Below are 20,508 nucleotides of genomic sequence, written 5' to 3'. Positions count from 1 at the left end.
CCTCTGGTGTCAACCTGAAGGCCGAAGTAAGAGTGTGGTCCATTTCTGTTTAAAATGGGTGCATGTCTGCAGGTGATGCAATGAACATGAAAGAGAGCCTTGTGAATGAATGACAGGGAGAAGTCTGCTCGGCAACAGCAGGGTTGGTGTGGAAGGAACCACTGACTACAAAGGACCTTTTTAAAATATTCTGAATGAGTCTTGGTATCGGAAGGCATGGTGCTTTGTTCTTTGAGCCAAGACAGAACAGGAAAGGAAGAATTGTTTAAATTGTGAGCACAGAACCGTAGTACCTCCTCCAGAGCACACAGGCAGCAATTGGAAAAATCTCATTACGGACCTGGTTAAAACAGCGTACTTCAGTATGTTCTCCCAGCACAGAGACCTAATGTATAAAGTTACACATTGACATACATGCTCCCTGAGAAGAGAGAGGAGGTCTTTATTCAGTTTTTTTTGAGGTGGGGGGGGGGGCTTTGTTAGGCTTTTCTAAGCAGGATTCTTTTTATTCTCTGCTTTTATGGACAAAGAAACTACAGAAAGGGAAATAAGTGCTAATGCCCGACAACCATTCTGTTTTGTTATCACTTATTGTAAGATAAGTAAAGTGAACCTCCAACTACTGTTCTTGTAAAATAGGCCGGTTTTTCACAGACCAACTGAATAGAACCCCCTTGAGGGATTCGATGTAAAAACTGAGTGCTGTGTGTGGAACAGACATGTTGTGTGAAATGTAATATATTGGATGTATCAGTTGACTTGAACTCAACTCATGTTAGGACTTAAGTTGCATGTGAATGTAGTGTTACATGGGAGAGCGGAATTGCACAATGCCATCTTTCTTGTGATGGGAACAATCTGCTACAATCCCAATAAAGAACTCCCTTTGACTCTCAAAACCAATCACTTTAAAGCTTTTCTCCTCCACTTTTGGGTGCCTCAAAGGGCTTTTTTTTCCCTTTTTTTTTTGTTGCCGCGAAATCTGCAACCGCCACTAAAACGACGAGACGGTTCCTCCCCTTTGACTAAATGCTTCCACAGATGTCTCCCAAGCATCGTAAGCAGATTGGTTTAATGGCATCAGCTGGAATGAAGAGGCTGCGACAGCCTATGCATCAGTCCGCTGATGTCACGAGGGCTACCCGCTGGACAAGCAGCCTTCAAAGGCTCGACTGTTAATGCAGGAGTCCGCCATTTATAATTCATCTAAAAAGGCAGGAAGCTCTTTGGTGCGCCGGTCCCAGAAGTGTGGATGGAGGGGAGCCGTTCCCTTTCGAGGCCTGAGCAACTGCTACCCCGTCGCTGCTTGGCGTAATTCTCACGGCACCCCCGGTGCCATCCGCTCCCAAATTGAGGTCACTGGCAGGGGGCAGTGGGATAAGTGATCATCTGCTTAATCGGACAATCAAAGAACATTTCCTTAATGGTTTTAAATACCGAGGCTATGAGTTTAATTGGATTTGCAACAGACAGCCCTTAAAGGGAACCTTTTACCGTCCGCCCTCTGTTTGTAATTGCAGCAATAAAAATCCTGCTTGGGAGGGGTGGCGGGGAAGGGGGGGGGGGGTGTGTGGATGTGAGTCACACTGGGATTTCATTTTATCTAAAGCGATTTTCACAAGGGTGTACATTCCTGTAGATGAATGTAGGTGTGAATTTAATGACATGAGATTAAAAATAGCAAACCCCTTCCCTTTTTTCTTCCCAATTTACAGTACAATGGCCAGTGTTCCTCTATTGTTAACACTGTACCACTAGTATCCTATGCATGGAGTACTGAAAGTACTCTACAGCTTGAGCTGCATCTCCAAAGTGTGTGCTATACTGCAGAGGCCAGTTAGTATTTTCCACACTACAGGACGCACATGAGAGCTTAGTAGAGATGGAGCACAGGTGTATCTTTCACTGACAATGACTGTAGTCATTGTTGGGAGGAAGTAATGCAGCGGTAACCCAAGTAACCTCGGCTGACTTAATCCCAACCTATCTCTTGTGGGACAAAGCTAATTTTGTCCGTCCATTATTGACTCCCATTCATAGCCAGCTAATCATCTGGCTAAGACCTGAATGTGAGGTGTCTCAGATACAGCACCCAGCCTATGCCTCAATGGCTAAGCCACTTGAAAAGCCAACACTTAGTTAAACTACAGCTTTTGTATCATTACAAAGGCCAGTAATACATACAGATGTAACTAAATGTTAACAGGCTGTCTTTCCCCATCTCCTGCTCTCTTCCCCTCCGTTCCGCAGGTGGAGAAGATCCGGCAGGTGAAGGCCAACTCCCTCTACCTGCAGGTGGAGAAGCTCCATCAGAACCTGAGCAAGCTGGACAGCACCATCGCGGCTGTGCAGCAGGTCCTGGAGGAAGGTCGCAACATGGACATCCTGCTGGCCCGCGAACGCATGCTGGCCCAGATCCAGGAGCTGAAGGGCCTGCGGGGCTTGCTGCAGCCCCAGGAGGACGACCGCATAATGTTCACGCCCCCGGACCAGGCACTCTTTATTGCCATCAAGTCCATGGGCCTGATCAGCAGCGGCGCCTTTGCCCCCGTCACCAAGGCCACCGGCGAAGGCCTGAAGGGGGCGCTGAAGGGGAAGGTGGCCTCCTTCACCGTGGTGGGTTACGACCACGACGGCGAGCCCCGGCTGTCCGGCGGCGACGGCATCTCGGCAGTGGTGATGGACGCCGATGGCAACCTGTCGGCGGCCGACGTGTCGGACCACCAGAACGGCACGTACACAGTGAGCTACTTGCCGAAGACAGAGGGTGAGCACCTCCTCTCCGTGTTCATCTGCAACCAGCACATCGAGGGCAGTCCCTTCAAAGTGCTCGTCAAGTCGGGCCGCAACTACGGGGGCGTGGGGGTGCCCATGGCCTCCTTCGGCGGGGAGGGTGAAGGGGATGGCCAGCTGTGCCGGCCCTGGGGCATCTGCGTCGACAAGGAGGGCTACGTGGTCGTGGCCGACCGCAGCAACAACCGCGTGCAGATCTTCAAGCCCTGTGGAACCTTCCACCACAAGTTTGGCACCCTGGGTTCCCGCTCTGGGCAGTTTGACCGTCCTGCCGGCGTGGCCTGCGACTCCCAGAGGAGGATCATCGTGGCCGACAAGGACAATCACCGTATCCAAATCTTCACCTTCGAGGGCCAGTTCCTTCTGAAGTTCGGGGAGAAGGGAAGCAAGAACGGACAGTTCAACTACCCCTGGGACGTGGCCGTCAACTCGGAGGGGAAGATCCTGGTCTCTGATACCCGCAACCACCGCATCCAGCTCTTCGGGCCGGACGGGGCATTCCTGAACAAGTATGGCTTCGAGGGGGCCCTCTGGAAGCATTTTGACTCTCCCAGGGGCGTGGCTTTCAATCACGAGGGACACCTGGTGGTGACGGACTTCAACAATCATCGGCTGCTGGTGATTCGGCCGGACTGCCAGTCGGCCCGCTTTCTGGGCTCCGAGGGCACGGGCAACGGGCAGTTCCTTCGCCCGCAGGGGGTCGCCGTCGACCAGGAGAACCGCATCATTGTGGCAGACTCCCGCAACCATCGGGTCCAGGTGTTCGAGCCTAATGGCAACTTCTTATGCAAGTTTGGCACTCAGGGTAATGGCTTCGGGCAGATGGATCGCCCATCCGGCATAGCCATTACACCTGATGGTGTAATTGTTGTTGTTGACTTTGGAAACAACCGAATCCTCAAGTTCTGAAAGGCTCTCTCAGTTTGTAATTAAAATGATGGAGGAGATGATTAAATCAATACAAGAAATTTTAAGGTACCCATTAAGAACAGTCTGTCTAGATGAGGGAATCGATGATCGCCAACTACCAAGGAAAGTCCCCCCCCCCCCACTCCCTTCCATTTTGGGTGTCCCAGAGCTGATTTGTTTGGTATACTGTATGTGCTGTAGGGAGTACTAGAAGGTTAATATAGTCATTTAAGCAGTATACATCCATTAGAAAACCATCTGGTCACATATGGTTGTCGCTTGTCCCGCTAGTAAACAAGGCTGGCCTTAATACGTATCTTAATATCTCCTTCACTGACCATCTCAGGGAAATTCTCGCATTCTTGAAATATTGTACACTTTGCATCATACCTACCTCATCTAGCTCATATATGAATGTAATGTGTTTGTTTTGCAGAGATTTAGTCCGTGACGTTTTACAAAGAAGAAAAGAAGTCTACCTCAATGCTTTTTTTTATTTAAGAGTGAGAGAAAAAAGAAAAACAAACAAGGATTGGTTTATATTTGCACAGATTCAATTCTGACTGTGTGCAGTAAGCAATTTGAAACCCTGAATGTTGCTGAGACAATGCTCAGAGTTTGCTAAGGCTACATGTTAAGGTTGAAAAGTGTGGAGGCCTTTTGATGAATCTACTGTTGTTTATTAGTGCCGTTCCATTTTTTTCTGCAGTTATTTTTCTACTTTCATTAACTTACAACTCTTCATATCTCTGCATGGCAAAAAAAATTGTCCTTGCCAGGTTTCTTTTGTATGTTGCAGTGGCGTGTTAGATTAGAAGATGAAATTGGTCGCTTGCGTATAGCAAAACCGATAGTCATTATTTGCAGCATTGTCTGTCGTGATTTCCTCAGTATCAAGGGCAAAAACACTTGAGAGATTTTGCGTTCCTTTTTCTTTAGTAATCTCAAGAGGCATAACTGGACTTGATGGTATGTTTCTTAAAGTAGATGGCACAAAATATAGAATCAAAATATTACCAAAACCAAACACGTGATGTCGAAAGGAGAGCCGAAAATCATAACTGAGGCTAGTGTCAGCCTTTCTTGATACCAAATATTGTGACACACCCCTTGCGTCCATCATTTGAGTTTTAACACGTTCTTTAAAAAGAGTTCTTTAAAAAAAATGTTACATTTTCCAAACCGAAGATTTTGGAAATGGTTGCCGGTGATGTGGGTTTTCATTGGTTTCCCAAGCATACGTCTCCCTGATGTGTTTCTCCCTTTAATGAATGAAGAGTGCGGATCCTGTTGGCTCCCACCGCCAAGGGCTGATGTGCTGTAGGCTTTTGTTGGGCGTGGCTGCTGAGTAACCATTGGATTTGGCTTTTCAGTAAAAGCCAATCCACTTGGCTCTGGAGATTGGGATGGATTAAATCCAAACCTTGGAGGACTGCTGCTGAGTCAGTTTGTATTTATTAAAAAAATATATAGGAGGTGAATTCAGGCCAGCCCTCTAAAATGGAGGTCTCATTCCAGCTAGAAGAAGGAACCAAAGTAAGAATTTCTGCACAATGGGCTACTTTAGGTTGGCACCTACTAATTTTTTTTTTTTTTACCATTTATGACAATTTAGCTTTTGAATTGTTTGGAAGGCTTGTACCCCCCCTCTGAACACCCCCATGCCCCCTTGTGATGTACCAGTGGCTGGCCTCAGATTGTTAGAACACTGGGGCTACAAGAGACAAAGATGAAAATGGTAGATTTATCTCAATTTTTTGGAAATACCTTTGAAGGAAGACGTTTTGGAAAAGGCTGTACGCAGATTTACTTCCACTGGAGGGACAAAACATAGGAATTGCTGTTCTGAGGATCTGAAGTATAAAGATTAAACTCAAAGCCCAAAAATATTCAGTGTCAGCATTTTTCTGGCATTCATTTTGTGTGCTCTTATCAGCTTAGTTAACACTATTCATTTTCATGTTCTTTTGATCAGATTTTTCTGTTAATGTATTAATACCTCAACAAATATAATTACCTCTATATATACATAAACACACACACATTCTGTAGAACTCAAATCAAGTTCCACTTCAGTTTTTTTGCACATCTAGAATGTGAATCTGAGAATTTGAAAAGACACCCCCCACCCCAAAATAAAGGATATCTGCTGTTTGGCTATTTTATGTCGGATAAAACACTACCACCGAAGGTACTGAATGATTAAAATTTCATTACCTGCTTCTGCAACAAATTGCTTGAGGCGACAGTTTGTATGGAATGCATTAGGGACTTGCTGACAGATGCTTTCTTGGAGAGGAAGAAAGTACTTTTTTAATCTTATTGGTTTCAACTGCAGTATATCTCAAGTTTCATAATCGGTTAGTCTTCTGAGGGTGATCCCCTTGGATCTATCTGTGCTTGCTACATCTGGCCAACCATTCCTTGGGGTTAACTTTCAAGTTCTCTTCTCAGTGAACGTAAAATTAATTTCAAGCCCAGATTCAGCACATATTTTAAATGAAAGTGGTAAGGTACAATCCAATTCCAAGAGCAGCTTTACCCACTCAGATTTGGTGTTTCTCCGGGTTTTTCAGTCAGACTTAAAAAATTTGTTCATGTGGTTTGGTTTGGTTTGTCATTATCTTTAAAGTCTCATGAATCCATCTGTAGTAGTTCCATGTTCAGCTCAGGGAAAAGTGGAGGATAACATTGACCTCATTTGTGATTGACACTCATTGTCATTAAAATATTAACCTCACACTGAACATCAGCTGTAACGACCTGTTGTGATATCCATATTTTCCATACATGGCCTAGATTTAATCAGTCCCTAATGTGGTTTGTCTTTATATTTCAGTAACAAATGACTGTTTCTCACAATGTTAGTTTGGCTTGAGAAAAATAGATTGAATGTAGCCCTTAGTCTGTGTGGTCTAAACATCAGAAACCAGTCAAAATGTTGTGAAATGCAATGAAAGGTATTAGGATTGAAAAGGTATTTAAAATGTATTGGGTTTGTGTACTAACAGTTTCCATAATGTTTTGTAATTATACATGCATGGATCTGCTCTTGGATGTAGAACCATTATTCATCAGATTAAGTTAGCTCATGAAGTGAATTGTGCCTTTTTATTATATCATATCAGGATCAAATTCAGGACAAATCTGAAGTATGTGCCAAAAATTAACCCGCAAATAGTGTGGTGCCAAATAAAACTGGAGAAACTGGGTAACAAGGAATTCATTTAAGGGAAGGGTCTTCATGCAGAGATAAATGATACCTTCCTTAGCAGATTTGTTTTGGGGGGGTTGGGGTTTGGGGGGTGGGGGGTTGGGGGCAGGAGGCCAGTTAACAGTGATTAGAAATTGGGGTCTACGTAAGTGATATCACAATTCTTTATTACATGCATCTACGCATCTTTTTTCAGATTACTGGGAAACTGAACCAATTAATCTGTAGTTTGATAGCACATAATGTCAGGTGAACGTCGCAGCAGATTGCATTCTTCTTTTATTACACTCGTTAGTTTGACAAGTGTTCTGCAGTTCCCAGCTCCCCACTAATACCTCTACGAAAGGGCTTTTGCCTCTATGAATCTGTAAGGAAATCAGCATTTTGCCTCCTTATTACTAAACTTAATTTCTGTATTATCAAAATGACCTCAGTCTCAGCACAAATAACATTTTTACCTCAACAAAAAGATTGTAGAAGCCTGGTCCTAGCATTATCTCAGCGGTTATGGAGGTTAGTTAACTTACTTTACAAAAACAGATAAAACACTTGATAATGCAGACTGTGGTGTATAGGAATATGTTGAAAAAAGACCATATGTACCAAGTTGTTAGCACATTCTTAGAGAAAAAAAGTGTGAGCTAGTTTGAGGACAGAGAGCCTGCTGCTTTGAACAAAACATCTAACACTGATTTTTTTTTTTTTAAACCTTTTTTTGTGTTTCAGTATTATATGAAATGTTCAATCTCTGTTCATCTTTCAGTTAAGTTGCAGAGTTCAAACTCTAAGATCCTTAGATCTTCACTCTGTAAGAGGAAAACAATGTATGCATGCTTTAAAAAGTGGTAGTTGAGAAGTGTTTGCGATTGGTTGAAAACTAAAGATGAGGGGGGGCAAAGTTTTTAAAATTTAAATACCAAATTATGTGCTTGATGGGTTGTCGGGGTGGGAATCGGGAGGGGGGTGGTTTTGACTGTGAGATTGTATCTCCCTTTTTAAAAAAAAAAAAAAAAAGCTTTACAGAGCCCAATCAAGTTACTGCCACATCTGGAACATTAGGGTGTTGAGATGGTCCAAGTCCACATGCCTTAAACACTATTGGAGCAGGATATTGTTGACGTATACCCAACGCGTACTTCTGTACACTTCAAAAAAAAATAAAATAATGCTGCACGTCTCTCAAAACTGCCAAAGATTCTCCTGTGCACACGTAAGGAAACTGTGCTTAAACTGTACTTAAGTAATCTGCAGGTGTTGCAGCATTATAGTGCCACCATTGGTGATATTACACTGAGTTCTGTTGCTACATTCAGTGATAGAATCATTTCTATTTGTTTCGCCTTCCTCCGCTTGGTACAGAAGTAAGTTGTGTCACATGGGCCGCTGTGTCTGTGCATGATGGGTGTAGCAGTATTCACTCTGAAATGACAGTCTGGTCTTAAAGGGTGGTGTCATGCATGTTCAAAACACTCTTCATCATCAGCCAAAGCAATGAGTTCCACTGGACCAAAGAACACATAAGCCTGAATTTCCAGTACCTACGAAGGCTGCAGCCACACCTTTCTAAATCCCCATTTTACACACGCACAACCCACCCTCGAGACAGGCTGTCATTTCTTAGTGTAATTTTGTAAAAAAGTCCTAATCGGTGTTCTACGTGTGGTTAGACTGATGTTCTTTCTGAGGCGAAAGCATTAATGTGAATGGTGTTACCTTGCGACGTGTTAGCAAGAGGGTGTGGGGGCAGTTGGAAATGAGATCCTGAATCCTATCCCCTGCTTCACATTACCATTAGTGGTGTGAGGTGCTGCCAGCGCATACATTTTACAAGGAAAACGAGGTAGCAGCTCACGGTCGTAGCGTTGTGTACCTCAAATGGTGGCGGTGTCTCGTATGCAGGTTTGGCGGTTATCTGAATGCAGTCATCCAGCGAGCTAACTGCTGTCTTGTCTTGATTGGTATCCTCTGTAGTCCTGTACTACGGCTTTACTCACAAATCGCTGTCCGTTCCATCCGTTTGCTTTGCCTCTTATAGATTAAAAAGACAAAAGTAAAAGGCGGAGTGTACCAGTTAATACGTGCATGGTCTTAGACCTTTTAATGATTGTATAATCTTTAAAAATAAAAAAAATACATATAAAAAAGAAAAGAAAAAAAAAAAAACTCAGGTAGCTTTCCAGATCCCAGAGGTTGGGAGCTCAGTTAAATAAAATGTTGTGTCCCATAGTGCTATAGTAATTCTTATGTTCATACCTCAGAAATTTAGTCAGATTTTTTTTTCTCTGTTTGTGTGTGTGTGTGTTCATATACCACATTACCTCTTGATCTAAAAGAAATGTTACTCTGAAATTCTTCAGGATTTTTCATTTATTTTTACTTTTTGTTTGACAAAAAAACAACAAAAAAAGAATAAATCCCAACTAAAAGATTCATGGCAACCCTTTTTGGAATGTATGTTTTTTAGGGAAAGGGTTGCCACATCTGCTATTTTTCACGCACCACAAACGGTTGCTCGCAGGGACACAGGGGACATGACTGTAGTGTTAATGCAACCACTGTCTGGGAGAGAAGATTCTCAAAACACTGCTTGACAGGACAGTTTTCACTGGGGTGAAAAACCTGTGCCAGGGAATAACAGTTTACACAGATTAAAACACTTTATAGTGTCACATTACAGTGCGTAGTTTAAAATCCTGAGATTTATCACTGCATTTCTTACTTTAAAATACTATAGGGGTGTCCGACTCCAGTCTTGGAGAACAGCAGTGTCTGCACTTTCATTTCAAACCATGGCCTGTTAAGGCCTTGAACAAAGTGCGTGGACTTTTAAGCCGATCAACAGCTTTAAAAAAAAAAAACTGGTGGTAAAATGCACCAAAAACCAACCAGCACTGTGGCTCTCCAGGACTGCAGTTTGAAATCTGTGCTAAAACAATGATGTAGTTGAACCCTGGCCCCCATTCAGTCATATCTGTAATATTTGAATTTTTAGGCAGATATTACTCTGAACTGCTCTGTTGACACTGTATTGGTTCTACTCCATCGTCTTGCTATTTTAAGCAGTGTGAAGTTTGGAAATGCTCACCAGCAGAACTCTCTCCCGGAATCGTCCGCTGTGTCCCGTGGGTGGCTGATTTTGTGCGTTTTTCGTTGGACAGAAATCCTCTGAATGTATACCCCCCTTCACAGTCCATGAAGAAAGGCTGTCATGTGTGACTGGCTGAGTTTAGATGGGTGCTGGTGTCACTTCCGAGCCCAGGTTCTGGGTGTATTATATGTGTGTGTCTGTGTGTGGGGAGGGTGGCACGGGGGGGGGCTCAGGGCACTCCAAGCGCTCCACGGCCCCCCCCTCCTGACCGCCCCCTCCCCCTCTCTTTCTCAGGACTGGCAGGAAGTTTAGGTGTCACGTCTTCTGTCTAAATAAGGTAAAGGAGACTATAATATATTCTGGTTGCCTGCAGCCTTTTTCTGTCGTCTTTTATGGACTTTAAACATTTCCTATGCAGTTTGATTTTTTTTTTTTGTTTACACTTAAATAAACTTGTATTTCTTGGAACTTTGACCACTGTTGTTTTTCCCTACATGCTATAGGCATGTAAGTACCCTCACACAAATATCGCCCACATATATTGTATATCTTGAGGTAAAATCAGCAGTAATTGTTTTAAATTATTCTTTGTAGGTGCTGTTGTTTGAATCTCATTAAACAATGACATGAAACTTGCCATGCAGAAAGCATACGCTCTATACATCTGTTAAATAAAAAATAAAAAATCCTGCCTGCATTCCATTTCAACTAATCCTTCACCAGTCTCAAAAGAATGTCTGAAAGCATGCATTCTTTAGGTTGATTATGTCACCAAGAGTTTCTGCTCAAAATTCACTGAAAGGCTACCCATAAAAAATGCAATTGCTTTTAAAAAATTTAGGAAATTACATTCATATATTTAATTTTTATGTTTCTGTAAAAAAAGAAAATACCAGCATTTTGTATAAGGTGCCATACAGATATTTTTGTTTTGTAAATTACTATTCTGTCCCACCAAACCTTTACATGGAATGCAATTTCTGATTAATTGACATTATAGAAAATGTCATGATAAAACTGTATCCTAAAGTGGTCGACCAATTCAGAGGTAAAGTCTAAATGAAAGTCTTAGATATGCCAATATAGAGGGAAAGGTTGCAATGTACAACAACCCAGTGCTGATGCAAAATAGCCTAAGGAAGCAAATATATGTTTGGCAAAGAAAAACAAATGTCCTCCGATGTGTATGTTGTTGATATGTGACAGAGAAAAGGCCCATCTCTATTTCAACTGGGGGGGGTGGGGGGGTGGGGGTGGATCTTGGTCATTTTACATGGAAGTAACAGTTGTTTCATGGGCTGGCCCCGCCCTCATCATTTGCTCTTGATTTGCATAAAGGAAGCGGGCGTCTGTTTGGCAGGCCCTCGTCCCACATGTCCGGCGCCGAGCGTGCCGCGACTGCGAGAAAGCACTGGCCCCTTTTTCGTGTCTGCAGGCCCGGTGGTGCGTGCGCTTCCTGACGATGTCTGACATTAGGACTGCGGGGTATCGAAACGTACTGCCGCAAGAATCAGTCCCACCGCGCAGCGCTACATTCTGTATTTGCCTGTGAAAAGGGGTATGCCCCGGACTGCTCAGTCGCTGCTTCGCAGTCCCGCTCCTGCCTGTGTATCATTTGCTTACCGGCAGACCCGCCTCTGAACCGTGTGCAGTGTGCCTGGGGGGGGTCTCACAATTTGTCGTCTCAAGGCCCCTTATTATGACTGCCCTAAGGCGGCGGAGCACCTCAAAAAAAATTAAAAGGCTTATCCACGACCCGTTCTACACCTATTTAAAGCTCTAGTACATTAAAGCGTATTGAAATTGTTGTGCCATTATATTATCGATTAAATAGAATTATTAAAATATTATATTGCAACAATCAAAATAGTACAAGCCAGATAGGGTTTGTTTTATCTTAAAGTGTAAAATATGTAATTGATAAAGTATGGAGCTATAAAATAGATGTTTTTGAATAGGAAAAAGGTCGATTTGGCTGAGGATCCGCTGGGGTGCAGGGAATTCCTGTGTCCGCGATTCAGGTGTAGGAACAATGTGACGTTCCTGGCTATCGTAAATATTTTCAGCCAGGCGAACTCTGCTGTTGGAGTGGTGTGTCGAGGGCCACTCAGAGGAAAGACTGCACAACCTTTCCCCGCAGTCCTCAAACCCATCTTCCTGACGGTGCAGGGTCTTTGTTCAGTGAAGAATGACTGGAGGGGGTGTGTCAGGACTGAAAAGCCTCTTAAACTGCAGTCTTTGCACAAGTTAACCTTCAACTAAACAATAAACTAAACAATTCAGTAAGTGTATCCTATGACAGCTCATCATAACCTCATGCTCTGCAACAAACTGGCCAAACTAAAAAAAAATACAAATGGAGTGTTCCTGTGTTTCACACTAAAGCCCTTGGCTTGTGAATTCAAGTTTATACATTATGCCTATGCCTTTACCACTTTGAAAATACTTACCAGATTACTGCAATGTGTTTCAAAATACACTGGAAATTGCTCAAGCGGCTCTATTTAAAGCCAACTATGTATAACGGTTGTTCAACTTGCATTGTTTAAAACAAAGCCAGTTTTGTTAAATGGAATGATGTTTGAAGATTCATGGAAGATTCAAGGAAAAAAAAACTTTTCCGGAATAGCCACAAGAGTGTATTTTCATATGATTTTCAGTTCAGTTAAAATCCACTAATGTTTCTGTATAGCCACTTTAATACCTATGGAATAATGTGTAAACAAGCAGTGATTTAACTGATGAAGGGAGATCAATTATGATATGTTTCGTGCAGTTTAACAAATGAACCAGCTAACAAAATGGATTTGACACAAGGACCCTAAGAATGGAAAAAGCAATACCACATGAAATATTTTCTTGAACTTACAAGAACAATATCTACCCAGTTGCACTGTACATATATTGATATGCCTTTGCACATAAATGGCAAAATCAACAGAGAACTGAATTTAATGAGGAAATTTTCATTGTTTTTTTTGTAACAACTGTAAAGAACACAGTTGTTACAAAAAAACAATGCAAATTTCCTCATTAAATTCAGTTCTCTGTTGATTTTGCCATGAACCTTTCTTTCTTTCTTTTCTACATTGCAGACATATTGTATGGCTTTTAAGAATTTTTTTTTTAAAAAGGTACATAATTTTATATTAAACATTCAGAAAAGTATTAGAAAACGTAAATACGTTAACATTTTCAGCTAGATTAATCCAAATTCAAATCACAGAACCAGATACTGTACAGCTTCCATAGAGGTAACTTTTTAGGAATGGTTCTTCACCCCTGACATCTGCCATGAATTCTTGGAAAAGGACCATGATTCTTTAAACAGTCTATAGTTCCAGGTAGACAGCCAGCTGTAACGCCTGGGGAGGGATCTATTTTGTGCGGGCCATTTGAGCCAGATGAAACAAACATTTTTCAAGCATAAATGCTGGACCAAAAGAATAATGGCACAATTATAAAATAGGCCTGTTCTTCAGAAGTATAACATTTCATATAATAAAATAATCAACAAGTTAGGATAAGGTGAACGCACATATTTACATGTGTCACATACTGCAGAATGAGAGAGAGAGGGAGCGAGAATGAGAGCTAAATGTGTGTAAGAAAAGTGTGTGTAAATGAAAAGCTTTTGTGTGAGGAAGAAGTGAATATGAAGATGTGCTGACTGTCTCAGGTTGAACTAGACCATGGCCAGGGCAGAACTGACCTTGTTGACATGAGAAAATCAGAAGTAGGCAACCATGTTGCAGGAACACACACACAGACACACCCACCACATGCAGCATCTTCTGACCTACTCTGTCCTCTAGGGACAGTATTATAATCTGTTCAATAGGTGTGGCTGCTCATCATGTGCTGAAATTTAACAAGGTCAATGCAACTTGCCACATGTGCAGCCAGTAATAGACTATAGGCTCTAATGTTCATGTTATAATGCCCATACTCTTAAGCTCAAACAGTTCTGGATCTTTATATCAGATTCTGTGGAGAAAAACACGTTGCACAAAGCACAATCATCGATGTTGCTGATTCCTTTGAGGCTACCATGCTCAAGCTGTCTGCATGGTCAGCCATTATGAATGTGTGTTTTAACACTGCCGTGCATAAACAGAGAAATGATCGGGGTCAGTGATTACAAAAAATTCATTCCTATGCCAAAAAACACAAACTTTACAGTATTAAAAGCTGATGAATTTAACGAGACCTCATTTTTATCATTGTATCATTGCCTGCCCGTATCAAAATAGCATACGCGCGCACAAATATAATATAATAATTACGTAATATTCCCATGCAAGTGAGGATTTATTTAAAGCACCAGCCTGGGCAGGTAAATATGATTAAAACAACCATATGGTGGATACACCTTGAACACAACACCAGTGCTTAGCCATGTATCCTGATCTAAAAGCAGGATGAGTTCAACATGACTATACAGGATTACAAACAAGGATGTAGTCAACAGACCTTGTTCCACCCAGAGTACACATTTGGAAAAACAAAAGTAGATTTGTGTTTGTGACGAGACAGCCCAGAAACCTACAGGTTAATAGAGTGTGAGGGATTTTAATCAACCACAAAGCAAAAGATCAAGCTGAGAGTAAGGCAGTATGAGGGATTTAATCAAGTGCAGAGAGAAAGGCATTTTAATCAAGTACAGAGAGAATGAGAGAGGGAGGGAGAGTGAGAGAGAGAGCATGTGATGCCTTTAATAAGGTTGAGTGACATTTTAATCAAATTCAGAGTGAGAGACTGATATTTTTGGTTAAGTGTACATAAAATGCATTTAAATCTAGCACAGAACTTAATTTTAATGCTTTTGAAACCTTTGATCTATACTCTGAAAAGAGTGCCCTCAATTAGCTGGTCTTCAAGCTTCATAAATAGTCAATGCTATTTAGAACTAAACTCAGATATGCTCTGGTAACAATCCACAAATCAGAATATACAATAGATATACAATTTTGAAGTTAAACAAAAATCTGGAATCAGAGATTCAAAGCAGAAACAGATTCTCATGAAGAGGGAGACTGAGGAAGATGTACAGCTTCTGGTGAGCTGGGAATGTTAACAGATGGTGCCTGCTCCATCGCCCATGTCGCCTATTCCTTAGAAGCAGCCCAGACTGCAGTGCTGTACAGACTTGCAATAACACCTTTGAGTTACCTGAAGCATACCTGCATACTCACATACATTAATAAACACACAGACAAACACACACACAATACAGATTGTACACATACCTCACACACACACACACACACACACACACACACACACACACACACACACACACAATCTGCACACTCTTACACACAGGCATACGTACAAAACAAAGGATAAAGGGAAATTGAATTCACTTAAGGGACCTAGACAGTTTAGTCAACTGAAGGAGAGTCTTAGCATGTATGAAGGCCACCATCTTGGCCTCCCGTACCAAGGTCATGTGCCCTAAACACAGCAGGCCAGAGGACAGGAGACACACGAAGCTCAGGATGCGCTAAAGCCTAGCATCGTATCAACACCGTCCATGTGGGGCAGTGTACAGCATTAGGCTCGGCCTGTGAATTCCTCCTCTGCTTGCAGTGAGAGGCCTTTGTGCCTGCAGGCAAAACCCAAGAACAGGGGGGAGTCTGATAGATGGAACGGGAGAGCAAATGCTTCATAAAAAATTCAGTTTGTTATTGAAACGGCACTTGAACTTTGGTAACCTTGATTCGCGTGTGAAGACGTTTTTTTTTTTTTTTTTTTTTGCAGGCTGTTACTTAACAACAGACATCCGTGGGAATAGAATATGTGATTCCGTTTGGACTCACCCTGCTTTTGTTACGAGGGAGCAGAATGCTAAATGATTATAATGAAAACTATAAGTAAAACAGAAAAGGTATTGATAGCATTATAATGTGCCACAATCTGACATTTATTTCTATCTATTTTTCTATTTTTAAGGTTGAACAATGACAAATAAAAACACAATAAGAGATACCACTAGCACTCATCCACAAACTGGGGGAGGGGAGGGGCCTTCCACGGATTCAGTGCCTGGCCAACTCCCCCCGCACCGCACCGCACCGCACCGCACCCCACTCTACCCCACCCCACCCCACCCCGCCCACAGCGGTAACACAATAGGCCCTGGAATTCCAGGAAAGAGACCTGAGCGAGCTGCCTGCCTGCTCGTAAACTTGTCACAGTGCTGGGTGTCAGACCTGGGTCAGCTCTTTATTCCCCGCCCCTCCCGAGCCCGTGAGGGGGGTGGGTGGGTGGGGGGGGGGGGGACAGACGGAATTAAAGGGAACGCCACCGTGGGGAGAGCTTGTAATCAGCAGGCAGGCATGAGAGACGGAGACGGGGGAGGAAGGGAAAGGGAAGAGGGGTTAAGAAGAGAGAGGAGGTGATTAAAGCACAAGCTAAAGGCTAATGAAATGCCTCACAACCCATGCTACATTTGCTGAACTGGAAGCCAAGCCAACACACAACAAATACACATCACTCTTTGCTGTATCAAATGACTGCGATGGCTATGGAGTCATTTAATCACTGGAACCGTGGATGATATAGCTCGAGTTTTGCTGCTATGGCTATTACAGGGAGCATTAGCTCTTGTTCGAGGTTTTCTCGTATAGAACATCACTGGGCCATAAAAATTGCTTACAGTAGTTTGGCCACCCAGGTACTTACCTCTCCTTATTGCCTGCTATCTTAATTTATCAAGGCAGGTCTCCGTGGATGAATCAAATAAAGCCTTAACTGCTCACTCACCACATCTCCCACTTCTGTCCAGTGTTTTTCCTCGGGCTTGTGTCTTGTTGTTATTGTGTCTTCTCCCTCCCACGGCCATAGCACTGCTTGTTGCGGTTATGATTCTACAGGAAACGGTTTGCCAGAAACAGCCGCTGGTCCGTTATTTTGCTTAGTGCTCATTTATTATTGGCTAAGCCATGAAGCCAATGAGGGATTTTTTCCTTGTACAACCTAAGGGATATTATCATATCTAAAACCGTACAGTGTGTTCTGGGCTCCAGCATTTAAAGAAAAAACACACTACTTGGGTTTGAGTTTAAAGCTCCTTTACTAAAGGGGTCAACAGCAGATTATTGATGTAAAGGAACACAAGATGGTACACCCACAATCTCATTTTTAGAACTGTTGATGTACCAGTTTTACAAATCAATTTTGAGTTATTAAATTTTTTTTTTAAATATTATTTTCTTGATATTGCAGAACAACAAAAATATTGTCACTGCACAGATGCACATGGCTTCAGTGGTGATTACAGAACAGTTTCACCATATAATTCTGTTTTCCATTCTACAATCATATGCATTTCAGCAATTATTCAACATTAAAAAAGCTATAACCCAAATTATTTCACTCACCCTGTGTATGTAATTTTTTAAAAACACTTTAGTTCAAATTTGGTAAAAAAAATTCCTGATTATTCCGACAGATATCAATGCATAAAAATCTCCAAGAAAGAAATCTGGGGTCTCATTTATAGAACGGACTTACGATACATTTTTATCTTAAGTATGACTTACGCAGAAAAGCACGCATAAGTAGTTATTTGTAAAACCTTACTTTGATGTGGAAATGATCTTATCTCTACGCAAAGCCTAGACTTGACGCAAGTGATTTTCCTGCTGGTTATGTAGGGGCATTGCAGTTTGGGACGCAAATGCGTCCAAGCCTGTGGTGAACTTTGCATTAGCTTTATGAACCATTTGATATCAATTAAAGGTGTGAGGAATTCATTGCCAGACGCAAGATGTTTTGAATTAAAAACAGAATGTGATGTTCTATAAACAGTGTGTCAAATTAGAAAAAAGTAACCATGGGTGTTCTTGCGTTATTGGAAGACATTGAATTATAACCATGCTTTTAGAAGGGAGAGAGTTTTCACAGACTGGAATGACTTTTTTGCGCATGAGCAAAAAGTTTGCTTTTCTCTTTTGGTTCATGGTTATTCCTGACTAAACCCTCATTTGTACTAGCATTATATAAGGGGAAATCGCTGATTGTAAGGCACGTTCAGGCGCCGTCAATTTTAAGTTAATTTGAGATTTATAGATCACAGGTGTGTAAGTTACAAATGGGCTTCTTAGAACCTGCGTAAGCAAGGTTTTTTATGCTCAGTATCTTTTATGAATCAAATGTAAGCACAGCGTCGGAAATTATCTTAAGACTAAGTTCAAGTATAAATCTAAGAACATCTTTGTAAATGAGGCCCCTGGTCTCTCAAACTGCTCCGGGCTCTGAAATCAGCCATTCTAAATTTCACCATGCCTGAATCTTACCAACCAATCAGGACAGCTCTCAGCAAAAAGGCCAATCAGGACAGCTCTCAGTCTGTCAATCATTTTACGAGTTATCAGCGCTGTCAAAGCAGGCTACACAGTGAAGAGCAGGGGTGCCACAGACGCAATAGCTAGCTAGTAGCCTAGAAAACAAAGCAAGAATGGCAGAGAAAAATCTACCAAAATTTCCAGGTCTGCCTTTGGCTGCAACAGCGTATACTGATTTAAAAATAAAAATAAAAAAACCAAGAAAAGAAAGACTGTCAAAGAAAAGATTATGACATTTTGGAACATAAGTTGGAACATAATTCTGCATCTATAGACACACAAGCCTGTTTGCAGCAGCCTGCAGGTCCTAGCAGCCTCTTGCCAGATACTCATCTTCATGGTGGAGCTCAGAGAAACTGTGTCACCTGATAATGATAAACAATGACTTGCCAAATGCAAAAAATCCAAAGCCTTAACCGACAACCTCCTGAAAATATATTTGATCATCTTATCAGTTCTACTGTAAGTTTCACTGCATTTCCATCTTAAATATTTAGTTGCCCATTTGACAAGAATTGCACATTCACTACAAGTTTGAGAAACGGAATAGAGAATTACTTCAAAGCAGTGCTAACAGATTATTTAACTGACATCACAACCCAAGGAACAAAGCCACTAGCCCCATCAACACCAGCCTCTGCCCTATCCTTCTAGTAGGCCTGTCATTAGTACCTGGGTCAGGAGAGGGCCGTTTCCTGGGGGGTTCAGAGCCTAAGAGCCTGTGTACGTATGTGTGTAGATGTGTGTGTGATGTGTACGTGCCTAAATTTGATTTGGCATGTTTTACGCCGGATGTCCTTCCTGACGCAACCCTCCGATTTATCATGTGATTTATGCAATAATGGTGTCAAAATGATTATTCAAATTTAATTTATCTCATATGAACTTTTACTCTCCAACCAGGCATTTGAAATTTCATTATCAAATACATACTACGTGATAAAGGTGGAAAAAATCAAATGCTTGTCCAAAGTAAACAGGGAAACAGTGCCTCTTGTCTTTTCAATTAAATATATTCTCTTACTGCACTGTGAAGTTGGTAAAAATCAAATGGTTATCCAAATGTTAAATGGGAAACAACACCTCTTGTCTTTGCTATTAAATACATTCGCACACTGCACAAGAAAGATGGCAAAATTCAGTTGAAAATGCAAGGGTTCGTATGCCTTATTTGTCCTGATGGTCAACTCTCTGTTCAAATGAAATGCTACAGTACTACTAGTATATTCATTATTGAATTTGAATTTTGAGACAAAATGTGCATATACGAGTGGGACATTTAAATACAATTTTAGGATTTCATTGCCATTTTACATAATGCATTTTCATTTGAATTTTGCTTCTGATATGCTTCTGTAGGTAGCTCGTGGTGCTTGCATGCAACATTTTGAGGAGCTGCGCCCCCTTGCATTTCAGATGCCCCCCACTGATTTTCTCCAGGCGCCAGGCCTGTGCATGAGGGGGTCTTTTTTTTTGTTGCTGATGACTAAAGAATTGCCCTCTCTGGTCTCCTCTTGCAGGGCCATTAAATATGTGGGGCTGTGCAGTCCAGTCCGGGGTGATAGTACAAACAGATACTCGTACAGTTAGACAAAGAAGGGATTCCAGAGTCCTTACGTGTGTATGAATCGAATGGATCAGGGTAAGGTGCTGGCAAGGTAATTGTATAGCTTATACTGAGAAGCAGTATGTAGTTGTGTATAAATGCAGCAGGATGGGTCTTGTGTTAGAATCTAGTGGACCACAGTCATTGTTCCCATGAGCATGGTATTTTACCTTCAGCCTCAAAGTAGAATCCAGTTGCAGTAATAGTTCATTGTGTGTACTTGCGGCGTTACATGCTGTAGATCTTTCAGTATGGTTCTCTGAAATGAAAGAGGTCCTGTTTCAATGGTTCTGCGTACCTACGACTGCTAGAACTCCCAACGGTCAAGCCTCATAGTCTGCATTCACATTAAATAAAAATTTATACACCAACATTTTTCATAGTAAATAAGAACAGTGTTGAACGGTCCACTGGAACTCTATAGGCCCCCTGGTTTTGACCTGTACTCCAAATACAGAACCATACCACCAGAACCAGAACCAGAACTGTCCATTATTACTAACGGTACATTAAACTATTGTCTATTGAAATAGCCCCGGTAGCTGGC

General features: G+C 42.0%; 1 protein-coding gene across 1 annotated transcript in view; it reads left to right on the top strand.

Annotated features, from left to right (window-relative positions):
* The window catches only part of LOC135261454 (E3 ubiquitin-protein ligase TRIM71-like), a 40,905-nt gene extending 30,433 nt beyond the window's left edge, over positions 1-10,472 (top strand). Inside the window, exon 4 of the mRNA XM_064347769.1 lies at positions 2,251-10,472. Within this exon, the coding sequence (XP_064203839.1) occupies positions 2,251-3,702 (1,452 nt within the window). The 3' untranslated portion in view covers positions 3,703-10,472. The remainder of the gene's footprint in view (positions 1-2,250) is intronic.
* Positions 10,473-20,508: the final 10,036 nt, after the last annotated feature.

The sequence above is a fragment of the Anguilla rostrata genome, chromosome 8, assembly GCF_018555375.3.
Source record: "Anguilla rostrata isolate EN2019 chromosome 8, ASM1855537v3, whole genome shotgun sequence".
Classification (NCBI taxonomy): domain Eukaryota; kingdom Metazoa; phylum Chordata; class Actinopteri; order Anguilliformes; family Anguillidae; genus Anguilla; species Anguilla rostrata.
The sequence above is the reverse complement of the archived record's forward strand: the minus strand, read 5'-3'. Positions and strand labels throughout refer to the sequence as shown.